Source organism: Pezoporus wallicus, unplaced genomic scaffold (assembly GCF_028554395.1).
Source record: "Pezoporus wallicus isolate ANWC-B61680 ecotype Strahan unplaced genomic scaffold, APGP_CSIRO_Pwel_v1 scaffold_2696, whole genome shotgun sequence".
In the NCBI taxonomy this organism is placed as follows: Eukaryota; Metazoa; Chordata; class Aves; order Psittaciformes; family Psittacidae; genus Pezoporus; species Pezoporus wallicus.
This window is the reverse complement of record NW_026637439.1, coordinates 1,144,333-1,157,962: the sequence shown is the minus strand read 5'-3', so window position 1 is coordinate 1,157,962 and position 13,630 is coordinate 1,144,333. Positions and strand designations below refer to the sequence as shown.

General features: G+C 41.3%; 1 protein-coding gene across 2 annotated transcripts in view; it reads right to left on the bottom strand.

The window, feature by feature from the left end:
* Positions 1-10,943, bottom strand: part of JMY (junction mediating and regulatory protein, p53 cofactor) — a 60,920-nt gene extending 49,977 nt beyond the window's left edge. For both annotated transcript variants that reach the window (XM_057405448.1, XM_057405449.1), the window contains exon 1: positions 9,891-10,943. In XM_057405448.1, coding sequence (XP_057261431.1) covers positions 9,891-10,766 — 876 coding nt within the window. In that variant the 5' untranslated portion in view covers positions 10,767-10,943. The remainder of the gene's footprint in view (positions 1-9,890) is intronic.
* Positions 10,944-13,630: the final 2,687 nt, after the last annotated feature.

The window sequence follows — 13,630 nt, the reverse complement described above, 5'->3', positions numbered from 1 at the left end:
ATAACTCTATGATTCCCTATCAGCAATACTGAATTAGTATTTTTACCTTTTTTTACAATGCATTTAAGCATGGTAGCACATATTCTCAAATGTCTGATAAACCTAATGTTAGACTTAAAAATCTAATTCAAAGAAGATACAGCATTGTGACAATACCAAATTGAAAGCACTATAAGGATGAATTTACTTTTTAAAGCTCAGCTGAACTAACAGTCTGCTCTTACTGAAAGAGGACCCCATTTCCCTTCTCCTCTTCCTTCTCTTTTTGCACCTCCACCCTGGTTCCTTGCTCCTTCTGCTCCCAAGTGCCCTCTTCGACCACTGCACTGGACTTGGTATTTCTCATACCCTTTAACAATATAACTGAGCATCTGTCAGAAAGTTGTTTCTGTGGTTTCTCTTGGTGATTTACTGAGGTTTACTGAGTTCAGTCAGCACACCATAAGGACAGAGAAGCACAACAGGAAGGAATGCAAAGCTGAATGGTGGTGAACAGAAAGAGACAGGATCTCCCCCTTTCAGCCCTAGCAAGCTGATGATCCAGTTCTTCGGCTCCCTTCAACAATGTAGATGATGAAACCACCTTTAAACCCTGGACAACTGCTGACAGGGTAAATCAAATGGCCCTGTGGGTGATTTCTCAAGGCTGGTATAGTTCAACGGAGTTTCAACCTCTACAGCACATTACACAATAGTGAAATCATGGAGAGGCAGGTCTAAGAAGGAAACAGCATTTTGCATGACTAAATGTAATTTTTAAAAGTTCTCAGCTAAAAGAGTGGGGGGTTTATTTAAAAGATGAATATAACAGTCAATAAAGCCCAGTAGAATGACACATTTACAGTCCACTATCCATACACTGGTCCAGGTTGGAAAGGAGCTTAAGATCATCTAGTTCAAAGCCCCCTGCCACAGGTGGGGACCCAAAAGTTAAATAAATTCCTGAAATCCTGGATCGCTATTTTTCTTCTTGCTTTAACAGCAAGTATCATGTAAACTACAAGTTGTTGTACTATTATTCAAGTTATTTAACATTTCAGACAAAGGCCATTTATATTAGTATCAGGTGCACAGACTTTCATCCTGTGGTGTTTATTTTGTTCTTTATTTTTCATTAAGAAATGAAAGAGAAAGGATATATAGTTTAAATGTTATGGAGAAATAAAATCCATGCCTGAAAAAGCAGCATGATAAAACACAGCTGGAACAATACATATCAATTACCTGTTAACTGAACTCTTCCAGAATGGCTCCAATATTGCAAGTAGTTTTGGTTTTCTTAAACTCCTCCCATATACAGATTTTTTTCTGAATTATACTACTGTGAAGTGACAAAATCATACAATTTAAAATCCTGACATCTGATGATTATAAATATCATATTACTGAAGGCTGAAGAACTTGGGCTCTGAAGCCCAGTAATATTTGTAGAAAAACTATAAACTTTCAGAAACTTCTGACATACAGATTTGCTTCCCCAAAAGTTTCACAACTGAATACACTCGGAGTTTGTTTGGTTTTTGGTCCGTCCCCTCCCCCTCCTCCCAATTGCCTTAAAACACATATAAAGCCCAGAGCATTATTTAAAGTTTAGTTCTGGTTTAGTTTTAAGAAAAAAAAAAAAGAAAAAAAAAAGCTCTAATCAAAATGAATTCTATTTTAATCATAGGGTTCAGCTAGAAAACCCATAAAGGTTCCTTCTAATACAATAATCTATGATTCTAACTTACTGAAAAATCTTTTGCAATACTGTCTCCCAGAAGTAATTCAAGTCATGATGCAATGCTGTTACATGTAAAGTTGCGCTACTACTAATTTTAGATGATCCACATAAATTGTTTGCAAGTCAGCACAAACAAATGCTAATTGATTATTTAAAAAAAACACATTTTCAAAGGAAAAAAAATCCATCCAATTCCCTCACACCCATATCACAGCTAGAAGGTCACATAAACATTCATCTAAAATACATTTTGCAAAGTATTATAACAATAGATAATGAAAATTCAGTTTATGTATTTATGGAATTAGAGGTACTCAACTTACTTTCAGAAAAAAAAATAATAAAAGTTGCTGAATAACTGGAATTGTTTTATAACATCTTTCCAGGAGCAACTTGACAAAAAAAAAAAAAAATAACAAACCAAAAAACGAGTCAAAGTTGCCTGAATGAGTAATGACAATACAACCAAAAGAAAAGGACAGAAAGGAAACTCAAAGATCAGGTCTTACCAGTAAAAGGTTTTTAACTGAAAACAACCTCTGCTGAAATGTTTGCAACTGGTGAGCAGAGATACACCACCAGCATTCTATTTGGGCCTACTCTGAATGGCTCCAGATGATCACTTTCAGTAACTACCTTGCCAGGGAAGCTGTCTTCATGTCAAAGCACCTCTCTGCCTACAACTAGAAGAGTTATCCAAAAGGAAAATCCAAAATGCATAAATGAGCCTCTAATAAAAAGTTACTAATAACAACAGACACATTGACAAGCAAAAGCAAATAAATAAGGAGACATCTGTGGAGACATTTCAAGTTAAAATCTACTACTGTGTGTTAAAATTCTTCATGAAGTTTTCAGTCAAACTAATAATAGTTTGATTTACAATTCAAGCCTCAATTCTCAAGAAAATGGAAATTGGGCAAGTTTCAACAACAAACTAATTAAAACAAAACCACATTTCCCTTATTAATTTATACAGTTTGTGACTGGAAGATACTATGAGATCATCCAATCTCCTGCCCAACAAATTTGGACTATTTTCTTTGGTTTTACAATCCTGTTTCAAGTTATGTGAGGGCTTCACGAATTATTCTTAAAGACTAACCCACATTCTAGCAAATGTCACCACCATATTTATGATGAGATCATACTATTACTCCCTGCAAGGCCATAACAATCATGTCTTCATCATTCTTAAAACATTCTTGCATGTTTGCTATTAAGCAGCACTGGTCTTAAGAGCTTACACTGATTTTCAGTGAACTATCCAAGATCTTTGAATATTTACAGCAATGTTAGTACAATGCAAGATATATGAACATATATGTGCAAGATATACATAATATGCAAGATATGTGTATTTCTGGCAAATCCTGCACATTCCAGTTGCTCAAAATCACAAAATACATTCTACGTGCAGCTTCCTCTACAGAGTTCAATGCACGTTTAGTTGTTCCTCTTGCTTTTGTACGATACTAAAACAAAACAAACAAAAAACCCCCAAAAAACACCAAATGCTACTAGTTGATTCTTCTCTGGAGAAATTAAAGGAGGAAGTAGATCAAGCCTGTTTAGAAGATATTCTCAACCGCTAAAGCAACAGGATCAACGTCCCACAATCTCACTTTATTTTACTGCCTATTTAGCAGGTAACAGTCTTGAGCAACAGCTCAGATATAGATGTGCAACGTCACTAAGTCAATATGTATCTCTAGAAAATATCATAATTCTTCCCTCTCCTCCTACCCTAGCTTCCGTCTACCATATTCCCTATGGCTATATTTTAATCTCTTGAAAGGATAAAAATGTTTTGCAGATGGAACTTTAGTTGGACTGAGTCCTCATCTCAACCAAAGTTCTCTTCAGGAACAGCAATACTCTGGTGGACTGCAATGGTATGATTTTACTAATTGAAAAAAAAAATAAAACGTTACAAGTACCTCTTAAAAGAGGGGAAAAAAAAGTAAGAGCAGCCATTTGTGCAAACCTCTGCTTTTCAGTGCCTTCTTCAAGTGTGGTACCAATATTTACATACAAAAAGAATATAAAACTCATTGACCATCTGTAAGCAGTGTTTTGTCATAGAAAGAAATGTAAAAAGATTAAATTATTAGAATCAATCTGTTTTTAAATTCTAAACTTGTCTGGGTGATACTACCTCAGCCAGAAATGGAGACAAAAAGAGATGTTACTGGATTAATAAAGCAGTTTTAAAAGGTGCTGACTTGAAGGCAGGACATTCAATTGAAGAGAAAGAAAATCATGCTGGAAAATTTGAGAAAGAAATATTCAAACAAACAAAGGTAAACACAAAGGAAAGACATCCCCCCAAAGAAGAGAAAAGCTAAGAAATTAAGGGAGCTGTGAATCTCAAGAAGCACAATGGGTTACAGAATGTTTATTACTTTCATTATTACCTGGCCTTGAATGCTTCCAGGGATGAAGCATTCACAACTTCCTTGGGCAGCCTGTTCCAGTGCCTCACCACCCTCACAGTAAGAACTTCCTCCTTATACATAACCTGAATTTCCCCTGTTAGTTAAGATACTAAAGGCTGCTGTGAGTACTCCACATCTTCCAGTAGTATGACATGTCATCATGAAGTGTTTTCACTTGTAACATGGATTTACCTACAGAGAACACAATTCAGACACACACTGAAACTCTGAAAACAAAATACCCATGTGACTTAGACTTTTATTATTTGCCAAAAAGGAGATGGAGAAACTACTCCACATTTACTTATTACTGAGTTTGATGCTTCCAGAATGAGTCAGGTGTGAACTTACAGTGCACAAAATGATGAGCCTTTAAAATATTTAACTTAGGACTAGTTCATAACAACCCAAAATAACTGTAACTCCAGCTGCAAATTAGATAAATAAAAAGATGATGGCTGAAAATATAAACACTGAGAAAATACCCTATTTAGGCCAGCAACAGAAGTACTAGTCAGAGTGCTAGTATCATGTAGGCATCTCCTAAGAACCTACTTGCCCGTGCTACAGAGCATGCCCTACAGGTGCTGATGTATTTTGGTTAGTAGCAATTCACAGCACTGGTGCAGTACTTAAATAGCCTATTTACAAAGCATTTAGAAGTGAATCAAAACCATTTTACTGGAAACAAGCATTCACACCTACAAATAACGAGTATGTAAAAAGCAGTATTCAAACTAAATAGCTTAAATTTCCAGAATGCTCAGCATTAGTCTTAACTCTACTCCATTCATACCAATAGGGAAAAAAAAAGGATTAAAATAAGACATTATTTGAGTCTATGTGCTCCCAAAGTTATATATGAACAAGTGTTCTCAAAATTGATACCTCATATTATTTCCTAAATTGCACTTTTCTTTGCTACTTGCATAGAGAGGCGTTAACATTGGGTTTGATGGAAATGCTACTGCTGCCAATTTTTTGTGTTACTGGAACACTGAGTATCGTTCATGGTGTCTTATATTATTTACTTTGCAATTATTTTCGAGTTTGATGTTGAATATCCCTTCAAATCACACTGTGCTAGCACTAAATCACAGAACAGCAACAGGTCATCTTACCTTTGGAAAATTTGCATTTCTGATACAGTGCCTCACTACATACCACATACATGTTTATTTTAGAACTGAATGCACACGACCAAAAGCAATTCTCCTAGTTACTGAGATGATCCTGGATATTGTCTTTCACCAAAATATTAGGACAGATTCAACGAAACAAAATAACCTATGGATATTATGTAGCTTGTTTGATGTAAACAGAAATATGTGACAACACCCCTGGAAAGCAACAAATATGAAGTTCTGTGATTTAACTGAACCAGTTCCTTGCCAATTTATGTGATTTGAAAAATCAAACTCCATTCATTCAAAACGACAACTAAAAAAAAAAAAAAACAAACCAAAACAAAAAACAACCCTTGCCTACTAAAGCTGTGCAGAGGAGTAGTTAAAAAAATTATCTGCATCCATGGTGATTTAAAAAGAAAATAAAGGGACCATACAGCTTTCTGAAAAAAAAAAAAACAAACAAACCAACAAACCTTACATTTTCTTCTCACACAAGTTGTTACTGTAATAAAATAAATAAAATACTTTTCTTTTTCCTTAGCATTTCTAGCCCTTCAAATCAAAAGAAAATTAAGCCAACCAACACAAGACAAAAGCTCTCAGGGCTGTTTTCATACTTAAGTAAAATATTCCACTATATAGATGAGAGATTGAAAACAGCAGTAGGTCCTCATTCTCAAGGAGGACTAAATTAGCCTCAGAAAATACGATGCTCTCAGAATTTCTTCAGAATTTAATCATGCACTAAAAAATGTTTCTGAACTTTTGTACTGCTTTCAAAGGCAATTTGAAAGAACACACACAGAACAGAGATTCAAAATGGTCTTTTAACAGACTGCAGCCTCTAGAATTCATAGATTTTTACAGAGCAAGAAGAAAACAAAAGCAAGTTTCTGCCTACTTCTGTAACTGGCATTCAAGATCCTACACACTATTATCCAGCATGGACTGTCATGGCAATTAAGAGTTATATGAAACAGGGAGATTCCCAGGTGCCATTAATTCAAAGATGCTGAAGTAAGCATATAATGTAAATATAGTCTTCCCAAACTCACAACTTGCTATGCAAGAGCAAGTAAAAGGATAAACATACACAGAACATGTTTGCTCGCATGACTAAGCCACCAAACCCTCTTAATCATAGTTTATGTTAACACTGCTTTTTATTCAGGAAAACTGTGACTAGGTTCAATCTTTTGCCAACACAGCACTCAAACAGATAAACCACCATCTTTGATATTATTACACTTAGAAAAAATTTACAATGTACACTCACAGCCTAGAAAAACTCCTCCCATTTCCTAGGAGAAACACAGACCAGAAACTGACAGGAGTGAGAGTACAGAGGTAAAGTTTTTCTGCCTTCTAGATGCAGAGCTTAAGATTTTATAAATATTATTTAATAAGCTGGAATCCCAAACCAGGATTCACTGCCATCCTCTCTGCTGCCTCATATTTATCTGGTCATTAGCTGATTCTGTATCACGCCTCCACTTGGGAACTTAAGACTCCTAGCTAAGCACCCAAGGATTTTTTAGACAGGCATAAAATTAATAAACAAAGGCTCCAACCAAGTGTTCATTGGTTTTCAAAAATGAGGTAGAATAATATCTTCTACTTTACATACAAGTTTTTACTTTAACATGAATTGAATTCCTAAACTATTCCAGAATTGATACTTTCATTTGAAAAAGATGAGGTATTTCAAAATTATGCAGAAGAAATTAATTTGAGGTCACACAGTTCCTCCACAACTTCTTCTCCTCATCTTGGATCTGTTTCTACTTGCAACATTCTTTTGGCTTATTAAGGTCTATAATTGAGACAGAGATAAAAATTACTATTGCAAAAAGCAACAATCATTAACTGCTGTGAAAATAAACTGGCTTGCACTGAACTTATGGAAAGCAACAGACGGCCAAGTAGGGGTTACTGAAAAACAAACATGAGGTTTTGTTGCTCGCTTTGCTTCTCCACCCCAAAGAATATAATCAACAGAAACTGCAAGCACTTCTCAAGTAATATTCTAACTGCAGAGAGGAATTTATTCTGCAAAAAGAAAGATGAAATATGAAGTAAGTATAAACCAGAGATATATTTTAAAACATTATGCCAAGGTCTTGGGAATCCTAAACTTGGGGTTTTTGCACAATTTTAGATTACTAAAATCCCTCCTTGTTGAATCAGCTAACAGGCAGCCTTCAAGCACAGATGGAAAAGAAAATTAAAGACTGAAAAAATTCTTTACTGTGAGGATGGTGAGGCACTGGAACAGGCTGTCCAGAGAAGTCGTAAATGCTCCATCCCTAACAGTGCTCAAGGCCAGGCTGTACAGGGCTTTGAGCAACCTGGTCTAGTGGAAGGTGTCCCTCTCCATGGCAGGGGGCTTGGAACTAGATCATCTTAGGGTCCTTTCCAACCCTAACCGTTCTGTGATTCTATTTAACATGGATTCGGTGGGGTTTTCTTTAAATATGATAAACCTTTACCTCAGAAATACCAAGTGGTACCCATCATCTATTGCTTATGCTGCTTAGAATTGCAGTGACAAAGACTATCAGTATTTGCTTAAAAGGAAGACGTTTCCTGTGGACTAAGTAAACCAGTAACAGGTAAGGAAACGAGAAACCTGAGAGCCAAGAGGGAAAAAACAGGTCATTCTATTGTTTTCTTAAACATGAACTATCTTTAATTAAAGACGGATCAATTTACACAACTGACAGTGACAGAAGTATAGCTGTACTGACTTTAGGTCCACGACTGAATTGGTTACCATGGAAAAGTGAGGTTGCACAGTAGTCAAATACACACATAAAATGCTGTGCCATTTTGTCTGCACAAAGTTCTGAACACAGACAATAAGATGCTGTAATTTAGAGATCTTGCTTTAGAGATAAAGCTTGCATTGCATATTAGTAACCAGTTGCTTTTTGCTGCTAATGCTGGTGCTAATGAATTAGAAGCTGAGACTGTCCAAGAAACAAATAGCTCTTCTCAGCAATATGAAATTACTGTTTCACAAAAAAATACTGCATGTTTTGAGTTAGGCACCCAGTTCCCAAACTCCACATATTTAACAGGAACTTCTCCTATACTGCTCAGTTTCTTATAAGAACTGCTGAGCTGAAGGCTAAGTCAATCTATGCACACACTCCCAAGCAGTCACACAGCCAAACAAAAACAGTAAAAGATAATATGACTTCATATTCTCTGGGCTAAGTCAACTATTGCAAAAGACTATTATACTAATTCACAGTTGTACACGGAATTTAACGAGGATTACTTCAGTCCTTTAAATAACCACAAACAAAAGACAAAACACAATTATATACCCTAACAGAACAGTCTGGAAATTAACTTTTACCTTACAATGCTACACTTGGATACTCTTATCATGATTTCATCACTGATAAAAGATTTTTCTCCTACTCTGTAACTCCTGTCACTAAGAAAAAGCTCTGCCTGAATCCTACAAAGACTCAAAACTATTCTATCAAAACAGACAGCACAGAGATATGCTCATACTCTATCAAGGAGAAAAAAAAGTTCACCATCACATATTTTTGAACACACAACATTAGCAGGATATATGAAGGCAGCTGAAGCAGCCAAACAATATTTGATGTATATATTGATACAACAGAATTTGGATGGTGCTCGCAATAATAAACTTCCATAACCTGATTCATATACACAGTCACACCTAGACAGATCCTGGTACATTCTGGACCAAAGCCACTGAAACATAAAAATCAGTGTAAAATTCTCCTTTTCCACTAGGAAAATCTGGGTCGTCTTATACTTCAGTCCACCAAGAGGTGAGAAATTCACACACCTCGATACAAGAAGTTAATTACCTCAATCTCCTTAACTGCTTTCTGCCAAACAGTATACATTACGAGAGACGGCGTGTCCTGAAGCATACAAGTCTTGCCAGACACTAGCAACAGCAACACCGTAAATACTAAGAGCAGACAGCTTGTTTTTTAAACTCCCAACTCCAAGAACTTGCCAGCTGAAGAGAAGTTGCAGTTACTCTAATTCCACTGGAAAACGTCATCTCCCTTGAAATAAGCAGATTCAGCACCCAGACCCTGTAGGAACCTAGAATATTTTGGCCTCCAGTACCTAAACGGTACTGTCAAAATAAACACATGTTGCTGCTCCCATTAAACAAAAAAAAAAAAAAAATCAGACTCCAACACATTCTGGTGCAAAGCAATTCAAGAACAAAAATCTTGGAGCAAGACCTTACCAAATCCATCACATACTAGCTCACAAACACTGACATTTGACTGTACAGAATAAAGTACTGAGCCACACTTAGATTACCAGGAAAATCTGCACATTCTTATATCCTGGCCCTAGAGAACTTTGAAAGGTTAAGCCTCATTTTCTTACTAAGATTTTCAAAGTTGGGTTGTTGGTTTTTTTTTAACTACACATTTTTCCTGTATGGTTTTGGGGTTTGGTTTTTTTTTTTTTTTGTTCAATAGTTCGACCATCTCGAACAGCAGGAGCAGCTGGAGAGAACAGCTAAAAATGTCACAGAAAAGGTAACAATAAAGTGGAGGTATCTGGATCATGCTGAAGCCTCACCTCCTGGATTCGCCTGCGAGCCCGCTGTAGCACCTCTTCGTACCCCTTCTGTCGCAGCTCACTCAGACTCTCGTAATACTCTTCGGGATCGTCAGTCTCGGTGAAGAGCACCTGGGAGAGGATCTTCCAACCGCAGGTATCCAAGCTGTGGACCAAGTAAACTTGCAGTTTGTAACAGAGCGCGTCCATATCCTGCTCGGATAGCTCCGGGGCTCCGAAGAGCACCGTCCACATGCCCGAGGGCTCCTCGGGGAAGGCAGGCAGGTAGGGCTCCAGCTCCGAGTTCACCGAGCACAGCTGCTGGTGTACAGCCCGCAAGTCTTGAAAGGAGAAGAGACCGGCCCAGCTACACTCCTCCCCGGTGGTCTCCGCGTCGGGAGCGCCCGGCTCTGCTGCCGGGAGCGGCGAGGGCGGCAACGACAGAGCTGTAGCCGCCTCCTCCTTCCCCAGCTCTAGCACTTCTATCTCTTCGGCAGCACCTGCCGCCTCCGGGCCCCGCTGCGGCCTCCGGGCTGGGCTGCTCTTGGTGCGCAACGGGCTCCTAGGCAGCGCGTCGGCCGCCGCCCCCCGCAGCCCCGGCTCGGCGCGGAGATGCGAGGAGCCCCGCGGCAGGCCGCTGTCCCTGCGCACCGCAGGGCTGCCGGCCTTCGAGGAGGCTCTGGGCTCGGGGCCTGCGGGGCCGCCGCGCCGGAGCTCTCGGGAGCCGCTACGCTGGCGCTGCGCCGTGCGGTTGTGGCAGGTGATGGCGAACTTGCCCTCGATCTCGTTCCAGGCCACGATAAAGACGAACTTGTGCTTCTCCCGCTCCTGGAAGGCGTGAGGCCTCACGGCCACCCAGTCGGCCTCCAGCGTTTCCTCCAGGGCGAAGGCAGACATGGCGCTGCGAGGCTTCCCGCACGCGCCCCCCACCCTCTCCGCGACCGTCCTGTCTGCCGTCCCGCAGCCCCGCTCGCCACCTCACCGCCCACCATCAGCCATCTTAGCGGCGGGGGAACGGGAAAGGCTCCGAAGCGGTGGATGCGCTGGATCCCCGCCGGCGCGGGGAGGGAGGCAGGAGAGGAACCGGCTCGTGTCAGCGATGAGCCCGCCGCAGAAGAGTGTCGCGGCCGACCCTGCTCCTCAGCCTGCAGCCACGACGGACAATGCCCGGTGCCCCCGCGCAGGTACTTCGCACGCGTCACGTGGGGCGGGATCTGTTTACAAGCAGCTGTGGCGCTGCGGCAACTCAGCGCCGGCCCCGCCCCGCCGCCTCCCGACGCCCCGCCCCACCTCGGCGCCCTCCCCATTGGCTGCCGCCGCCCGCTGCCTCCGGCGGAGGGAGATGGGCGGGGCCTGGCGCGCTGCCCCGCCTCCTCGCTGCCGGTTTCCCGCCCTCCCTCCTTGCGCTGCCGGTGTGGGCAATGTGAGGCCACGCCCCTGCTCCCGGCCGTTTGACGCGGCCGTTCGGGAGCTCCGCGCTGCATGCTGGGAACGGCACGTGCCACGTCTGTGGTGGGTGAAGTCGAGTCGGGCAGTGCGCGGGAGGGAGCCGGACTGTCTGGCTCAGGTGTGTTGTAGCGGCATTGCTTGGACGGCGGCTCGCGGGTGCTTCTCCCAGTTAGCTGCTGAGGCAGCGCTGGCTCTGCTTGCCCCGGCTCCGGCATTGCGGTTGATTCTCGGTCAGCCCCTTCGGGTACATTGGCGTCCCCGTTCCTGCACTGGAGCGCCCCTGGCCACTCTCCAGTAGCCTGCGGCTAGTCCTGCCTGCCAGGGCCTTTGGCCTCGAGCTAGCAGGTGCTTAGGTATTGGAAGTACATCCAGGCAAGAAGTCCTCTCACAGGGAAATAGTGTGTGCAGAGGGTTCGTTCCTAATTTTCATAGTCATGGAATCACAGAATGGTTTGCAAGGGACCTTAAAGATAACTGGTTCCAGCCTGGGCTGGCACAGGCAGAGAGAGCTTCCACTAGACCCATCCAACCTGGTCTTGAACCCTGGCAGGGATGGGGCAGCCACAGCTTCTCTGGACAACCTGTGCCAGTGCCTTACCGCCCTCACAGGGAAGAATTTCTTCCTAATAAATGTATCTTCTTTCAGCTTAAAGCGGTTACCCCTTGTGCTGTCACTACTGTTCTTTGTAAAAAGTCCCTTTCCAGCTTTCCTGTAAGCCCCCTTTAGGTACTGGAAGGCTGCTATAAGGTCTCCCTGGAGCTTTTCCCAGCTCTCTCAGTGTGTCATTTTTTTCACAGAAAGTAGTTTGATGCATGGTTGGAGGAAAGGACGTGGTGCTTCAGTGGGTTGTGTTAGTTCTGTGGTTTGATTCTGACTGGAGATTAAACCAAAATACTTCAAAGGTCATGACCAAAAGCACTCAATGGCTTGAAATGCAGCAGAAGTTTTCACTTGTGGCTAGGCTGCAAGAGAGTGCAGCATCTGTGACAAGTCCTGGAGATGAGGGCATGCCCTGAAATGGCTGTCTTGGGCAGTTGTGTATGTTTATATCTGATGTGAACTGCACTGAGAGATGGCATTTTAAGTTTGTGTTGGCCAGTCATATTTGAGAACCAGTAGTGCCTGAAGTGCTCTCTGAGGTTTCCAAGGATACTGCAGAGCACGTAGGTTACAGTAACCCAGGACAGACAACTCCCATAAGCATGTCTGAAAGGAATGATTAATCACCTGTGATTCCAAGGCCAAGGGCCAGTTTCCTGGTGCCCTTTGGATATTGCATTTCTCATGTGTATAAATCAAACAAAACCTTACTCTTGATAATCCCAGAACACATGTGTCAAAAATAAGGTAAGTAGACTATGCATTGGCCCATCTGTGATATTGCTGTCCTGCTCCAAATCAAAGGAAACTTTGGGAAAATGAAACATTTCATTTGCATTTGCCAGAGAAGCAAGAGTGAGTCACAGCTTTTTTCTGAAGCTTCTGTGTTGACTAGCATCCTGTTCTTGGAGGCTGAAGTGTTTGAGGAAGATCTCTGGCAGTCCAAACATTCTCTGGTCATTAACAAAGCAGCCTCATAAATGTGGGAGAATCAAGGTTACATCTAGAATACTCACAGTTGTTAATAAAAAGGAGAAAATTATGGCTCAGCAGCCAAAGGAAGGACCATATCTGTGTTCTAAAGCTAAGGGTGATGTGTGCTGTACACATTGGAGAGCAGCGTTCTTTTCTATTACTGCAGATTTAGGTATCAGATCAAAGCTGATGAAATGATCTGGAAGATTTGGTTATACCCTATGTGGGAAGTGGCCAAGCAAGCAAAAAATACACTGGTGGAGTATACTTTAAGTATTCAGAAGCATTTTCAGAAACATTTTCAGAAGAATGTAAGCAGCAAGCAATCCAATTTTGTCTTTAGTAATGCATAAAAGAAAAATTAAAACAATGAAAGTGCAGCAGTAGATATGTATCTCACTATATCCCCAGGCTTAAGAGAGTTAAACATGGATTCATGTTCACTTTCTCATCAACCAAAGAGTCAGTCTTAGTATTTCTCATCAGCCAAAGAGTTAGTCTTTTCAGATACACTACTGTAGAGCCTGAGGTCTTTGAAAGCAGTATTAACCTGGCTGTTCTTACATAGCACAGGGGCAAGCTGGTGTGTTTTAAAGCAGGTATTGGGTAAATGTTACATTTGTGAGCTGGCTGAAAACTAGTCTGAAAATCACTCAGCTGCAGTCAAGTTTCTGACAGGCCTCTTTTCATGCAGCAGAAAAGCTGTACCATAAGCTTTTAATTGCTGTTATATTCC